General features: G+C 45.9%; 1 protein-coding gene across 1 annotated transcript in view; it reads right to left on the bottom strand.

Annotated features, from left to right (window-relative positions):
- The window catches only part of DNAAF8 (dynein axonemal assembly factor 8), an 87,971-nt gene that overhangs the window by 21,003 nt on the left and 49,966 nt on the right, over positions 1 to 17,002 (bottom strand). Inside the window, 9 exon segments of the mRNA XM_056503683.1 lie at positions 1,009 to 1,178; positions 3,766 to 3,819; positions 5,177 to 5,251; positions 6,905 to 7,231; positions 8,434 to 8,628; positions 10,131 to 10,208; positions 10,210 to 10,314; positions 13,071 to 13,215; positions 14,461 to 14,615. Coding sequence (XP_056359658.1) covers positions 1,009 to 1,178; positions 3,766 to 3,819; positions 5,177 to 5,251; positions 6,905 to 7,231; positions 8,434 to 8,628; positions 10,131 to 10,208; positions 10,210 to 10,314; positions 13,071 to 13,215; positions 14,461 to 14,615 — 1,304 coding nt within the window.

The following is a 17,002-nucleotide window of genomic DNA, read 5'->3' as shown; positions in this document are numbered from 1 at the left end:
TATTGGGAAGTAAATCCCCATCAACCCTAATGGCCACTGTATCTCTCTTAGCAGTGCAAATATTTAAAACTCAGCTGCCTGTGCTCACTGCTACCATGCAGAAAGTATAAATTGTTCCAGAGCACTGCCTTGGCATGTGCCTGTTTTCTTCTGGAAGCCTCTACTAAGAATTTCTAGGAGACAATGTTAAAAACTTTCCAAACTTAACCCAAGTTCAATATCAATTATAAATGTTTGTTTTTTGTAAAGTGGTTAAATGTCTTCAGGAAAGCAATCAAATAACATAGATTGTTTTTCCCTAAGGGAAGTAAAAAAATAATAATCCAACTCCTCTCAAATGCCCAGAGTTCAGTTCCCTGGCTTTCACAATATCCTTACACTCAGGGTATATCAGGTTGAGGAAAGAAAAGGTTTCTAATGCCATGGAAGAGCAGAAACAAACATCTATTTTTAGCTAATCAACCCCACAATGCCTAAGATTTAAGAACCCTCTTTATTGCCTATTAGACATGAGCAAGGACAATTTCCTCTCCTTGCAGGTGATTCTTACAGACTGGCTCCCAGGCTTCAGCTGTGTCTGCAATGTAATCTCAGGTAAGAGCACCCCAGAGATGTGCATTCCCTGCCAGGCAGGAGCTTTCCCAGCTTTAACCACATGGAATAAAGCCAGGCACACGTGCTCCCTGGCTGTGCCCTACCTAGAATGACCTGGGGGAAGGAACAGAGGACACCAAAGAGGCAGAGCTGAACAGATTCCTTCGAGCTCTGAATTGCCCATTTCCACCCCAAAGTTTCCTTTTGGAGAAACCAGGGCTGTCTTTATGGCATGTGATAAAAGAAGCCCTCAGCTCTCTTTGTGCTGATAAGGTACAGATCTGATTGTTCCATACAGCTCTCTCCCAGCAACAGCTCTGAAACCCCGGCTGGGGATTGCTGGAATGGATTATGCACAGCTCATCCCTTTCCCCTGCACAGGCACCAAGCACTGCTGCCACTCCCTTCACCAACCTGCTGCACCTCCCAGGGCAGGAGCATGGAGGCAGAGGTCACATCCAGGTCCAGATGTTTCATCCCGACCACGCTGAATTTTTCCAGGTGCAGGAGGCGCAGGATCCCGGGCAGCCCCCGGCTCCACACCCCGGGTTTGAGCAGCAGCACCGTGCACACAACCTGTGCCCCTGCAACAAAGCAGGGTCAAACAGCAGCGTTTGGTCATGTGGTTGATGTGGCCAGAAATGTGCATTCTGTCACCATCTGTTGAATCCAGGTGGGGCAGTGATTCCTGATCTCCTGGCACATATTATCTGCTAATGGGCCATCTTTAAACCAGCTGGGGCAATCATTTTTATCTTTTCCACAACCCACCCTCCCTCCAGGAAGATATCATCTGCTGCTGGCCCATTCAGTCCCACTGCATGACTGATAAAATTACATCATCCCATTGGGAGATGCTCCAGCCAGGGGAGGAGCCAAGCCTTTCCTACCTGGATAAAAACGGATTTTGGACACCAAGATATCATCTTTCCACTGGATTCCAAAAAAAAAAAAAAACCTGGACCTTTCCACATCATCCCTGGAGCTTCAGAGGAAACTGCACCTTCTCCAGGAGCACTGCTCCAGCTGAACCACATCTGCCCCTGCAGGAGGATGCAGCCACCATTGAATGGGACTGTGCCAACACCCTGACTGACTGACGGGTGTCAGCTTGGATTCTGACTCTGGCAGGGTTGGGATTGCTCTTTGTAATACTGCATTTCTATTTTAATTTTCCTATTAAAGAACTGTTATTCCTAATTCCCATATCTTTGCCTGAGAGCCCCTTAATTTCAAAATGATAATAATAATTTGAAGGAAAAGAGTTTACATTCTCCATTTCAAAAAGAAGCTTCTGCCTTTATTGGTAGACACTTGTCTTTCAAACCAAGACAGGTTACTACCCTCGGGATGAGGGGCAGGAAACCTGGCAGGAAGTTCATAAAAATACCAACAAAACAAGTGTAGGATCATTTATTTATTCGGGTTTGCTTTGTTGGGTTTTCAGATTAAAAATGGATCTGAAATTGTCTAAGCTTGGAGGTTTCTCCATCAAGGAAATCTGCCCCAGGTCCAGAAAGTTTTTGTGTCAGATAAAACTCAAACCTTTATATTACAGATTAATGTTTTAAGAGAGATAAAATATTCCCTTTTACATTTTTCATGTGAATGGTGGTGATTATGTGATGTAATCCTTGAGCAGTTATTACATTCTTACTCTGGTGTTCTGTGTATTTTAAAGCGCTCTTTCTGAGAGGCTCTAATACCCTGACAGATCCCAATTAATGTAATAAACCAATAATTAATTGAATTATCTTTACCAAAATTGACATTCCAGAAAAACTTTCTGCTTCTGACACAGCTCTCCCAGCAGAGCTGTCAGGTAGGTGCAGCACTGTGAGGAGCAGAAAACAAACCAGACCAAGAAAGCTTTGCTGTCTGATGAAAATAGATTTAAAGGCAGAACAATACATAAATTGCATTTTTAAATGACAGCATTTTCAAATTTTTAGTCTTGCTAAAGTACTTGCCACTAAGAGTACCATTAATATTTTATCCTTATAACATCTTTTGGAGATTTATTGGCAAGTGCAGTGTCAGAACCAGTCTGTGAGGCCCAGGAACTGCTGGTGCTGAACCACATCAATCAGCACAAGCACAGGGGAACATCCTACAGGCAGCTCAAACTGATCCAAGCTGATCTGTTTGAGTACAAAAAATGTCATTTTCTGTTTCCTGTGCACCCCAGTACTAATTGCACAGATGTCAGTGCAGCAAAGCATCAACAAGGCTACCTGGAATTTAATGCTGTTATTTCCAGGTGACAAGCAGGGCATGGCACAGAAGCACAGGATCAAAAATAAAAACCAAGATTATTTCCTCCCCACTTGATATGGAAACTTAACCCTTGTGCTGCAGGGAGCCCTCCTGTTACAGATGTGCTGTTTTCCTCACATCATTCCTGAACAGAAAGGTTCCATAGCAACAGCCTGGAGTGCAGGAAGCTGCTGGCCTCCACCTCAGCAGCCTCACCCCTGTGTGTTATGTAAGCACTCAGTGGCCTCCAGATGTTTTCCTCACCATCTGCTACATTTTTGGGCAGATATTCTCATTCTTCTGCTGTGTGAGTCACCACCTGCTGCATATTTAGGGACTTCAGACATTTCAGGAGGATTGCCAGCTTGGTTTGCTCAAAGACACCTTGTCAGAGCTGGCTTTCTCTCCTCAGCAATTATAAGTAACAAGAATTAGAGAAAATACCACTAATTACCAATGGAACAATCTCTGCTGATCATGAATTACCAGAGGTACCTGTTTGGAAATGCTCAAACCTGCCTGATTTCCAGTTCTGGCTGCTCAGAGCCTTTCCTGGTCTTAATTACATTTCTCTACTTTGTAATATTTTTAGATCCATTCCTCACAATCCTCTCCTTTTTGCCTCCCCAAAAAATTATTACATAGGTTTTGATTTCATAGCCTAACTGTGAAAATAGAGTTTAGTTTATATGCTCTTTATAGAATAGTTGAGATAGGTGTGACTTCAAACAAGTGGGAACTCAAGACAAGGAGATTCCACATCTGCTGGCATGCTCAGGGTGCATCACTGCCTGGATTCCAGCCTAAAGAAAATGTTGGTATAATCCTTTTGATTATTTTGGGCTGGTACATCCAGATGATTTAATTCCACCAAGTCCTTGTCAAAGCACATTTTTCCATTTGCTCTTGCCTCACCTGCTTGCAGGTAGGAAAACAGGGACTCTGCTCGGCACCTCCAGCTCTCAGCCTCTAAAGGAGAGAAGGAAATTTGAGTGAGTTCTGTGTGTTCTGAGACATCTGAGGATTGTGCTATCATCTCCACATAAAGCAGCCAATATTGCAGTGACACACTGATATTTTAGGGTGTTACACTGGGCCATGGATGGATTGGTTTCAGATGTCCTGGGACACCCTGGGAGGGGTCACACTTCCCCTTTCTCTGGTAATCCCAGAACAGGCTGATCAGGACTGCAAATCCTAAATCATGTTGGGTTTTGGTTACCTTTTCTGGCATTTCAGGGAGTGCTGAACAGTGGTTTTAAACCTATCTGTGCTCCTTATATTCCACAGGCAAATCAGATGCTGCCCTGTTTCTGGTGCTCCCAGAGCTCAGGTGTTTTGTTTGATGTTCTCTCAGAAACAAAGAGCTGTGGATCCTGAGTGCTGCTGATAAAACCTCCCTGGCATTTCCCCAGCCAGCCAGGAGTGGCTGCTCCAGTGGTTCTTCAGGAGAGTAGAGCAGGGTGAAAGGAGTCTGGGGAATCAGAACTTAGGACAAAAGCCAACAAAAAAAGGTTCCCTTGAGTCTAATGCAAAAGGAAAATTAAGGCACTTCATGCACATGAGAATTGAGAAGTTCTAGTTCCCAGAGGGAACAGTGAGGGGAATCCTGCATCAGATTGATAAAAGATTTCTTTTCCAAGAAGGTTTAGCAGGTTTAGCCACTGTGATGTGCAAGGTAGATAAGAAAAAATTAAAATCTGTTTGTCAAAACAGAATTACTTTTTTTACTGTCCAAAACCCATGTCTATCTATTTCCAGGGTTATGTATCTGGAAGGTATTTAGCCAAAGTGTTTTTTTCCTAATGAGCCCTTTTTCTCTGTCCACATGTTTGTTGCAATAATAAGAGCACAAACAGCAGGTGGAACCAGCCCTAAGGTCCTTGCTTTGTCTTATAACTTTTTAGCTCCTCCTTCCAGCACCAGCTCTTTTCCTTAGTGGGGTTATCTGAAAAGACTTTCAGGATCTGTGAATCCCATGTTGACCTGGGCAGCACTGGGATGGAAATGACACAGACATCCCATCTAAGATAGGAAATGCACCTTCTGCTCTGATTTCACCTCTCTAAAACAACATGGAAATCATCATTTCTGGTGGTTCTCAGGACTGTGGAGAAGAAATGATGTGACAATACTCACACCTTCCCCCAGCACAGGGTGGACCCAGCTGGCCTTTCCTTCCCAATTGCCTGGGATTAAGATGTCTAACCACAGGTTTACTAATCCCATTTCAATGGCTCTGACACAGGACACACAGTTTTCTTCAATCTATTTAAGAGTCAAAAATAACTTGTTTTTTTTTTCCCAAGAGGCAACTGGTGCTTACCTGTGTTCTTGCCTTCAGTCCTGGAGCTGCTGCCAGGTGGTGGCAGGTATTTCACAGCAGGGCAGTGTTCTGTGTCTGGAAAAGGAAGGACAGGAAATTTTATGGATTTACAGATGGGAAACCTTCACTGTCTGGGGCTGGAGAGTGACAAAGGTAATTTTATTTAGCAGGGCTGATGTTCAACCTGCTACAAAATACTGAAGAGCTGCTCTTGAGCGTGGAGGCCTCTCCATTCCTTCCACAACAATAAAAACACAAGGAAAAAATGGAATTACCTTATCAAAGAGAGAGTGCAGGATGCTGAAGTTGTGCCTCAGCTGTGCTCCTCTGTTTCTCACAGTGGCTTTGGTGCCAAAGGCTGGCACTGCCATCACAACCTCCCTCAATGAACTGAGCTCACAGCTCTGCTTTCCTCTTTTCCTGCCTTTCCATCTCAGGATAACTTTAATTAAGGGTGCAGGGCATGAACTCTTACAGCTTTAGACACCACTTTGGGATGTCTGATGCCTTCTCTTCTGCAGGCTCCTCTCCTTGCTCACCAGTCTCACAGAGAACACTCTCATAGTTCACTGACAAATCGAACTTGCTGTGAGCCTGAACCCAGGATCTCTTCCCAGACAAATCTTTCTTCTTGATGTTCACAAAGTCAATTTGTTACTGCACACTACACAGGCACAGTGGGTTTGACACAAGTGTCTAAGCTTGTGTTGATGACAAAGGACTTTTCTTCCCCAAGGAAAGGTAAAGGAAGGGCTGTAAATTCAAAGCACGAATGCACTTAAGGGACTGCATCACTCCCCCTCAGCTGATACATGGTGTTACCACAATCTTTGATGTCTCTCTGCTTCTGAGTAATCATAAAATCCCACAATGGCTTGGGTTGGAAGGGACCATGTTGTTCCAACTCCCTGCCAGAAACTGTCAGGGCTCAGAAGTGTTTCTCTCTGGGTGTGAGGAATCAGGCAGCCCCAATTCTTCTCTGAATATTTCACATTAAAAGAAAACAGTGGGAGCTGGTAGTGTGCTGCTCTAAACCACCCAGTATCAATAACCTCACAGTCTGCACAGTGATTTAGTTTTAAGAGGCATGGCTATACATTTCCTGCTACAGGAGGAAACTATCAAATTTACTGTGCTGAAAGATCAATGCTGGCACACATCACTGAACTCTGAGAAGCTTTTGACAGCAAAGGTCTCCATTCCTCTCTTCATTCCCCTCCAGGATAAAAAGAAATTCTCAAGAAATCTGTTTTCTTTGGCTCTTATAGATTGGTCACACCTTCATCTCTCTGAGCACAGGGCAAGGCTGAGGCATCAAGGTGGAAGTCTGGCACCACAATTAGGGGCACACATTTAGGTGGGAGAGCTCCTGGGTCTGTTCTTCAGTTTCTCTTATAGAGAGAGTTTAAAATGCATGGTATTATTTACTGATCCTGCCAATTGCTCTGATATCTAATTAGTACTTATGGAGTACCTTAAGATCATCAGAAAGGGCACCACGCCAAGCACAGCTCCATTAACTAACTAGCCCACCTTGTAGATGACCTCAGCTGGCTCCTGCTGGTTTCATTGCTTCATCTCAATTCAGCCAAGCACAGAATTTACCCCCACATTATTACATTTTCCTGTGCCTGAGAAAACCCCCAGCCCTGGATTCCTTTGTCCAAGTTCAATCAATTCCCCCACACCCTCTAGCTGAGGATAATACAGACAGTAAAAGTGCCTTACCAGATACCAAATCTGCCTCTGTGAAGAAGAGGAAGGCTTGTCTGAAGGTCACCTCTGGGGTCAGGGCCATCAGTGCCTGTGGGAGGCTGTGACCTGTGCTGAGCCTGTCCCTGGCCTGTGTCCATCCCTGCAGGGCAGCTGCCAGGGCTGGGAAGGCGTTGAAGGCACGGAGGGCACACACCAGCACGGGGCTGCACGTCAGAGTCTCCAGGCTGCTCTGCCACTGAGTGTCCCCAGCCTCAAAGGGGGTCATTTCCCTGGCCTGCCACTGGGTGAGGTGGGGCAGCCACTTCAGGCCTAGGAGCTCAAATCCTGAATCAGCCTCTGCTGCAAGTCAAGAAAAATGTTTTTAGCACCGGACAGCAGCCTGTGTTCCATAGGAGCTGTGCTTTCTTTTGGACACAAACATTTTATTTCACATTGATTTTTTTCCCTGCACAAGTTCCAATGCAATGGACTGTAAGGTAAATATAGGAATATACTGGGAAAACCCAGAAGATGCAAATTCTAAGAAATGCCATTACAGTGAAGAATGAAAAAAGGGCTATCTGGGAAATCACCAGGGAACCACAGGGAGCAAGTGCCATGATTTGATTAGAGAGCACAGCTAATGGAGGAGAGTTAAAAGGGAATCACTGAGAGTACACTGATAGCATTGTGGCTTGGCACAGCATAATCCATAATTATGGATCCTTTAGCACCTCTCATAACACCTTAAGCAATGCTCATCATAGTAACAAACTGCAGCAGAATGCTGACTTGTCTCTAAAGCAGTTTCAGTGTTGTAGGGTTTGCAAAGTTGCTTCTGACCATGTAGGTAGGTATTTAGGGCTCAGACCACGAGTGCTGGAAGTTTCTGTTGGCTCAGATCTCAGATACAGAACTTCACAGGATTTCAACTAGTATTTCCACACAGTTTTGGAAGAGTCAGATACAACACAGTGTGAGATAGGCAGACTTGTGCCCTTTGTGCCTGCAGCTCCTGTGTTATCACACTTCAGTGCAAACTGCACATGAAATTACATAAACTCCCAGCCCTGCCTAGGGCTTGACAGCCCTTTTCATGCACATGTGAGCACCCAGCATGGGGCTGGCATTGCTGCTCCTCCCGTGGGGGAAGCAGAGCATGAGGCCATGCAGTGCCTTGGTTCTGCTCCCCAAGGCTGTCACTGGACAGAACAGAGCCTGGGACTCCCAAACTCCTGTGCCAGTGCCAGCCCAGCCTTACCTCCCAGTGCTCAGGTAATGGAACACAATGCTCTGTGTTACATAAAAGCTCTGCAAGCCTAAGCACTACTTGGAACTCATCTGATGCTCTCTGAAGCAAATTATGCCCACCTGAGCTGTTTGTGATTGCCCATAACAAAGCAAGATAAATTCTTCAGCTCTTTAGGGGGAGAACAAAGAAACCCATCCTTCCTGAGGCCCCTTCACCATATTTTCCATGATGTTCCTTCTATGCTAAAAGAGCTACCAAGGATAAACTTTCCTGCCCCAGGTCTCCAGCCCTGCCCCAGAGCTGGGATCACCTGCACTCCAAGACTGATCCCTGAGGCCAGGCAGCAGGATGTGCTGGAGGAGCTCTCCAGCACTCTTCAGAGCCTGCATCCCCACCACAGTCAGCATCACCACTTGCTCCATCCCAGGCTCAGCAGCATAAACTCGGTGGCACAGGAAATCCAGAGGGATGTGATGGGGCTCTGGCACGGCGCTGAGGCTTCCTCCTGCCCAGGGACAGCACCAGAACAAAACTGTCACCCCATCAAAACACATCTCAGGCTTTTCACTGGGAAGGAATTGCATAAATCCCAACCAGTATTTCACTGTCTCCTGACACTGCAGCTCAGGAAAAGCCTCCTGAATGAGGAATATTAACACAGCAAACCCCCTCTAATTAGTCCCAGTCCTGCCCTGGAATTACATTTTGCCATGTAAAGCAAATACATTCCCTTGTAATTTTGATATCCTTATTCACACCATTAGGCAGAGTTGATAGATCTGTACCAAAATGATTTAAGGCACCAGTTTTGGGTTGATAACTAATGACTGACTTCACATTAAATCAATATCTCATTCTGCTTTCTAGGACATTGCAGAGCACACAATTAGGAGTTAATTTGGGGACTGCTGTAACACTGTGCTTATATCCACAGTCCCTTTGGGAACAGCCTGGAGAATCCCTGGCCCATCAGAAATCCCTGTTTGCTCCATACTGATTCACTACATGATTATTTAAGCAATTATATCAATAAACATTTATTTACTTACTTATTCCTACATCATAATATTTCATAATACTAGAGAATGACATGCATTTAATTTTCATTTTTCCTCAGGATTTAGTGTCATTTGTTTTTGGAGAGCAATATATTTTAACTCGAAGTCCTGGCATCCAAATTTTCAAACAATTAGATTAAATTAAACTAAATTAACTTGCTGAACACATAAAAACCCCCAACCTGTAGTTAGTGAAATAAACATTGGATTTTTTTTACTCCAAGTATACAGAACTAGGAGGTTTAAGACTCACCCATGTGAGTCATAGATTAAGAACAGAAAACCCATTTCCTTGCTGTTTGAAATCCTATCAATCTCCCATCTTTGAATGAATGAGTTACCAAAGTGAATACAAGTGTACAAACTGAAATTTAGAATATCTGAGTAAAATGAAATTGGAAAGTGCCTTTTCTGCACCTACAGAACTACAGCTGCCAGCATTTATCACTTCAGCACATTCCAGTTTTACACACAACCACCAATTTATCTCATTTTAATATTTTGACTTCTCTTGAAGCTATGGCAGTAAATATGTATTGATTGGCTATTAATCTTTTAATTATCTTAATTAAGGCTTAACTGGATGTTACCCTGTCACGTTTCCATAATTTCTTCTCACATGTATCTTAATTTACTTTTAAAAGGTATTTTCATTTTGATTTCCATTGATTCTTCCATGAGAATTACTGTGATTGGCTGGCAGCAGAACAGACACAAAGCACATTCCTAATGGCTTTAATCAGGAAAATCACTTGTTAATGTGGCTGCTCCATCCTGCAAGTGTCCAAGGCCAGGCTGGATGGGGCTTGGAGCAAGCTGGGCTAGTGGAAGGTGTCCCTGGCCATGGAGGGGTGGGATGAGATGGGCTTTGAGGTCTCTCCCAAGCCAGGCATTCCCTGGTGTCTGAGCCTGTGGAAGGAGCTCAGAGCAGTTCCCCAGGCTGACCTACCCAGGCTGTGCAGCGTGGCCTCGGCGTAGGGAGCCCCGTGGAAGCAGAGGGCTGGCTCTGCTGCAGCAGCTGCAGGGGGGGATGCTGTGTCCTCTGTGTCCTCTGTGTCCTCTGTGTCCTCTGTGTCCTCTGTGTCCTCTGTGCTCTCTGCCCAGGCCTGCCTCTGCCACCTCCTCCATCAGCCCTGTGCTCAGAACAGCAGGAAATGTGAGGAATGCAGAGCTCTGCTCAGCCTGACATGAAAAAACACTTTGCTATCAAATGTTTGAGTCACTGGCCACAGCTCCCTCACAGACTGGGCTTGCCCCAGACACCAAACTCAGCTGAACCATCCCCTCTCCCCAAAGTCACATGGACCACTTAAAAAGGGGCAAGGAGCTGCTCAAAACTGAGCCTGGCCCACAGCTTTCTCTGGCTTTTTCAGCAGCACCCAGTTTTTTCCATCCACTTCTAACTCCTGCAGGGAACTGAGACGAGGAACAAGTGCACAGATGCTGGCACAGAGCTCCTGAATTAGAATAAATATCTTAAATAAGGTGGTGTCCACTAGGAAGAGTCCCACTGAGCCCAGTGCTCACGTGGAGGCCCTCAAGGTGTCTCACATTTCCAGGCATGAGGCCAAAGTCCTGCATCCCACAGGGCAGGGAGGTGCTGCTGGGGTGACAGACCTGAACAGAGACATCATCTTCTGCTCCTGTGATTTCCAGCCTGGAAAATATCCCATTCCACAGCACTTTTACAGACACTAAGTGCTTAAAGCCATGATCTCTTAGCTCCCATTCTCCCTCCAAAGAGCTGGGCTGTGCACAGGCAGTGCATTAAGGTGTTGCATACACTACATTTCCACAACAATTAGTTCAGCCTTCTGTAATAATGTTTCAGGCCACAGTTTTAAAGGCTTGTTATATTTTAAATTACTTTGTACACATTTGATTGCTTCCTACCTTACAAGCCTGTCAAAAATTCACTGCAGTGGAGCATGGGAAATGGATTATTGGTGCTGGAGGCTGATGGCAAAGCTTGGATGTCAAATGTACCACTGACAATCCCCTGCTCCTCAAAATTCAAAAGGTGTGAGGCACCAAAATTGGGCCATCACTGTCCCAGCAGTATTGCCTGTTGTTTACTCAGACTCAGGGCATGGCAGAAAACAAAGCTTGGACAAAAATGTATGGTGTTTGAGCCTCAGCACAGAGATCCTTACCCACCTATTTATCTGCTCTGTTCCAGGAGTAATTGTCTAATTTGAACTTGCTTTGAAAATTGAACAGCAATTTTCAAACCTTGAAGACCTTTCAAGACCCTTCAAGGCTTTGAAGGGACAACTGCTTTTCATTTTGATTACAAATGCAAAACTTCTTAGTGAGGTATTTACCCTACTCCAATCTTAGTGCTATTCTGCACTTCCCAGAGGGCAAAGCAAAGCTTGAGTGGAAAGACTATCAGCTTCCCCTCTCCAGGGCTCTGGAATATGGACTAAGGTGTCTTTCTGCAGTACAGGACTGATGAAAATAGCACAGAGCACATGGAAAGAGGCAAAATCTGTCACAAACAAAGGGAAAAATCCCTGAGTTCTCTAGCATGAGGGAAAATATTTTACCTTTTCAGACTACCCTTCATTCTAGCCCCCCCTATATATACCTAGTGGAAATTTCCCTGTGCAAAACATGAACACAAAACATCATCTGTGGCACTGAGGGAAGCAGCAAAAACTGCACTTTTTAATGAGCAACTTTCCCTGGGTGCAGAGGCAGCAGGTGACACGGGGCTGTAATTACTGTGCCATGATTAATCCTCTGTGTCTGCACATGTTTTCAGAACATTCTGTGACAGTCTCAGGAGAAAAAGCCCAGGACTATTTCAATTGTCATTGTTTTCCCCCCAAACCTCTAAATGTTCTTTCCTATTGTGGATAAATTAAAGGAAGCAATTGGGCTGTGGATGAATGTCTCCATCCTGGGCTGTGTGGGATGGTTAATGGAAGGGTCAGCCACAGTGACCCCTTCTTGGCAAGAGCAGAGCAGGATTTCTGTTCCCTCCTGACCACTGCTGCTGCCTCAGATCTTCCCCACTTGAGGTCAATGTCAACTGATCCTTAAGAAAACAGAAACTCAAGTAAGAAGATTTAAGGCAGCAACTTGGCTGGGTTTAGGCAGTCCCTGTGTACAAAATGAGGGATCTTTGGGGTGCTTGGAAGTCACAATGATGCAGGGCTTGAAGCTGAGCTTGACAGGATCAGATGCTGCCCTCAGGCTCAGTGCACAGATGTATTTTGGCTACCCTACCTCTCTGGGCAAAGAGAGTTTCTGAGAGGAGGCAATTGAGGCCATAAAATCCCAGCAAGTCCTCACAAGGATCCTTGAAATCCAGCTGCTGGCCCTGAGCAGGACAGCCCCAACAACACCTCCATGTGTTGGGTGTGAGATGCCAAAGTCAGGCCCAGCTTTGAAATGTCCAGGGACAAGGCTCACAAATCCAAACAGGAGGTTACAACTTCACATAAAGGAAAAACATTGCCCATAATGATGGAACAAAGGCCCAGGGAGGCAGGAGAATCTCTGTCCTTGCAGATTTTCAAGATCTGACAGAAAAAAAGCCCTGAGCATCCTGAGGGGATTCATTGCTGATGCTCTGCTGAGCAGGCTGTTGGATGAAAGACCTTCTGAGGCCCCTTCCACGAGGAACTACTCGGTGATTCTGAGTTCAAGAGGACTCCAGAGCTAAAGATCAAACAACTGGCAGAGGTCAGCTCTGTTGGATGTGTAGTAGTGACTGATTCACACTCTGGTCTGGAGATTCCTACAGCAACATGAGCAGGCCTTGATATTCCCAATAAATATTCCCTGCACTGTACAGCTGTGGTTGGGCTGCTAATGTGGAACCCCCAGACACTGAAATGCAAACTCTCCCTGCCAGGCTGCTGGGCAGGGCAAGCATTACCTGTCAGCAAGGCAGGGATGTGATGTCTGGCATTCTCCTTCCTCAGCAGCAGCACCAGGCAGTGCCTGCGGGCTCCAGCAGGGAATTCTCCTCCTGCAGGACCAGCAGGTGAGCTTGAACTCTTGCCAGGGCAAAAGACAGCAATCTGAAATGATGAGGGGCAGATTAGACTGCTAAATCCAGCTGTAATTACTATAGGGCTCAAGCAAATAGATAAATGACAATGGCATAACAAGATAGAGCTCAGGACTGAGCCACAGGAACTCCAGGAGCTGCGTGTTCTGCGTCATCTTTTCCTGAGACAGAGAAACTTAATTTGAACCCAGGGAAGAGGCTTAACACAAAATCATTCTGCCCTGCAGCTGGGCTGGGCTAAAACCACAGCAGTTGTAAGTCAGCTGATAGGTGGCACCATCCTAAATCACTCAAACATTATCTGGAGTCCCAAATGAAGGGATGATTTTCAGAAATTTTAGCTCCAAACAGCACATTGGAGCAATGACTGCTGGTGTTAACTCCTTAATGGTCACTTAGCAGCATGCTCCACATATCTGGCTATTTACTCTGTAGTATTTCATAAATAGGTTATATTCATTCTACAAAATACTATGGGCAGGGACATTGTTATTCCTTAGGCTTGATCACAGAACAAGCAGAAAAGAGGGGATTTGTAGAGTTTGATTTGCAAAATTATGCATTCCCTGAATGACATAGCAAAGAACTCTCAGCATGGTGATTTGAAATGTGGGGTCCACTCCTTTGTGAGAGAAGGTGTCACATGATTCCTCTGGGATTTATAATGTAAGAAGTGCAGCACTGGACTTCTTGCATATGTTGAGTTTGACTGCAACCTTGCATTTGTGATTATTGCTGTTTCCTTAGGCTGACTTGTCAAAATGCCAAATGCACTTTACCTCAAACCTATCACCATGTTAGGCAGAGCTTCAAAGGGAAAAAAAAAGTTATTTTTGAAAGCTCTTTTTGAAACCCATCTGGAATGCACTGAAGTAGGGGACTTCATGCTGAAGGGCCCAGAGGGACAGTGAAGTGCATCACCAAATATCAGTCTGTCAGTGAAGACTCTTCTCCTGAACCACCTTTACAGATCAGTATTTTGGTTCATGGGGCTGCTGCCAACTCTTGCTTATTCTGACATCAATGGCAAAATTCACATTTGTTTTAGGAGGAGGAAGATGATGAATTTCCACTCCTGTTCTCCATGAGAGGCCAAGGCCTTGTGGGATTTTCCTACTAGGGAAAAAGCCAGCACTGAAAGCAGCCAGAGCACCTCTCACAGGAGCACAGAGAGCTGGAAAAGAGAGAATGGGTGTCCTCAAGCACTCAGTGGAGGAGCTGCAAGGGGTAAGCCAGGGCACCAAGGGCACAGTACCTGCCCTGCTGTCATGCCCAGCAGCAGGCCTTGCTGTGCTGAGAGCTGGAGCTGCCTCAGTCCCTGCAGCACAAAGCCCCGGCGGGCACAGCTGGAAAGCACAGCCCCATAGGCACGTGGAGGCACCACAGGTGACACCAGCAGAATGATGTCCCCTAGATCAAAGAAAGGGCAAGAAAAACAGCATATTATTGTCACAGGAGCTGTGGCACCAATGCAAGGCAGCTCTCAGAGCAGCTGCCTCCAGCTTGAAGCAAACAGCTGCATCCCGAGCAGCGACCCTGTGTTTTACGGTTTGTTTGCTGCATCCAGCTCATCATGACTGCAATCCAAGGCCAGCCCAGAGTGGGAAAGCTTATGGCATCATCAGTAATATCTTTATGAATCATCAGATGAGACGAGGCAGCCTGTCTCCCCAGCTCTGGGAGCTGCTCACATGCAGCATGTCGGTGCTGTGGGAGCTGTCCCCGTGCAGCCCCAGCACCCAGGGCAGGACTGAGACCTTGCAGGCCTGACCACACTCTGAGTGACCAAACATGGCCACAAGAACTACTTATTCTTGATCAATTTGTCCAGGCCAGAGAGCCTGAAGCAGCTCTGGCCATTCCTCCGCTCTCATTCCTCTCTGCTGTTACTGCTGGTCTCAGCAATCCTGCTCAGCACCCCTTTCCTTTTGTCCCTCCTTTGCTCTTCCCTTTAACCTTCATCCCAGACCTGGACTGTGGCACAAGCTCCTGAAGCTCTGGGCCACCTGTGATCTGACCTTTGGCACCCTCTGGGGCCTCACAGGTTCCCTGGACACCATGGTAATGGTACCAGCCTGCCTTGTCCTACCTGATCCTCTTCCAGCAGGTCTGGCTGCTCGAGCTCTCCTTGAGTCCCTCAGCCCAGTACATAAGATTGTAGACACCTCAGGTTAGAACTTTGGGTTTTTAGTCTCCTCTGTTTTCTAAGCTGAATCCCAGGTTCACTGCCAATCTTGAGCAAGCTCAGGAGAAAGAGCCTCCAAGGCCTCCTGAGCAGCCCCCACATCTTAAGCACTGTGAGACAAGATCAAGACTTTCCCCTGATCTGCCTGAGCTCTCTGCTTTTATCATGACCCCCATTATTACACTTTCTCAGTCCTCACAATGTATATTCACATCTCCATAAGCTGCCAAGAGTGAGCTCTGAAGACAATCCTCAGTACCACTTCTACATGGGCTTCCTCTATGCTGCCCCAGTAATTTCTCACAGCTTTAGCCAACTGATTTAATGAGATTGGAGGATTGGAGGATTTTTTTGTTGTGTCCCAATTGATTCTGAGGGTAGGACACTGAATATTTCTTTTTATTCTAGACTTTGTGATACGGATATCTGTCCTGCCAAGGCTCAGCCTGGTAGTTCAAAGCAACAGCATCAAAATAAGGGAAACTATTTGTCACTAAGAATGGGACAGGCAGGGTGGCTCTTTGCCTAAAAATCTCTGTTTGGCTTTCTGGCTTCAACACTGGCTTTTAGCTATATTCATGATATGGGAACTTTCAAAATCTAAGATTTTTGGTGGGAAGACTTTGGTTACTCTCCAGTTGCCAACACTAAAAAAAAACATTTTTTGCATACACATATCCCAAATTGACAATATCTGCTTGGTTCACTAAAATTCTGATACTGAGAAGGGTCAGGTCTACCCAGCTGCAATACCTCTGCTCTGCAGGGGGAAATATTCCTGTCTCCAAGAGGAGCTGCTGGAGACCAAAGGGAAGGAGTCAGTGAATGTTTCTTTTCCTGCAAACCCAAGGGTGTCTGCTCCCAGAGCAAAGTTATGTGAGGAGCAAAGCTTGACAGTGACTTCTGAGGCTCAATGCAGATGGAACGTGGTGTGGTGGAACTCAGCAGCCCACAGCAAATGTGAATCATTAAAGGCCATAAAAGGAAGGGGAGGCTGCAAATGTGACTCATTCCATCAGTAGCCACCAGCTGCCATCAATCCCAATCCCAAATAACAGAGCCAAGGGCTGCCTGCCAAACTACCTGAGTTAACATGAGCCAAAAGATGAAAAACTGTCTCAAAATTGTTTTTTTCCTTCCTCCCTTCTCTATTTGCCTTCCCTTCCACTCCTTTTTCATCTTTTTGCCTTATGCTTTCATCCTTTTCTCATGGATTCTTTCCTTTGGCAATGAAGTTCCCTGTGCCTTCCTTCTCTGTCACTCCAACCCTGCTTTCCTTCTGCCATCTCCTCCCTGACAGCTGCTGAACTTCTGCTCCCCTCAGGCTTCATTCCTGTGAAACCACCTTTGGCTGGGGCAGCAGAAACCAGCCAAGAGCACTGTCCAAAAGCCCCCTGCACCCAGATGTGCTGTGCCAGCCCACTCCAGATGATGTTGGGCTTTACAGCAGGACCCCAACAGCTTTTAGCCAGGCAGAGCCTTGGCAGGTGTCCCCTGTCCCCAGTTTGCTGCTGGTTAGGGACAAATTCAGGCCCTGAACACTGCTCCTACAAAGGGAAAATGGGGATGAGTGGAACCAGGGGATAACCCATTTATATTAGTCCCATAAAAT

Source organism: Oenanthe melanoleuca, chromosome 14 (genome assembly GCF_029582105.1).
Source record: "Oenanthe melanoleuca isolate GR-GAL-2019-014 chromosome 14, OMel1.0, whole genome shotgun sequence".
Classification (NCBI taxonomy): Eukaryota; Metazoa; Chordata; class Aves; order Passeriformes; family Muscicapidae; genus Oenanthe; species Oenanthe melanoleuca.
The sequence above is the reverse complement of the archived record's forward strand: the minus strand, read 5'-3'. Positions and strand labels throughout refer to the sequence as shown.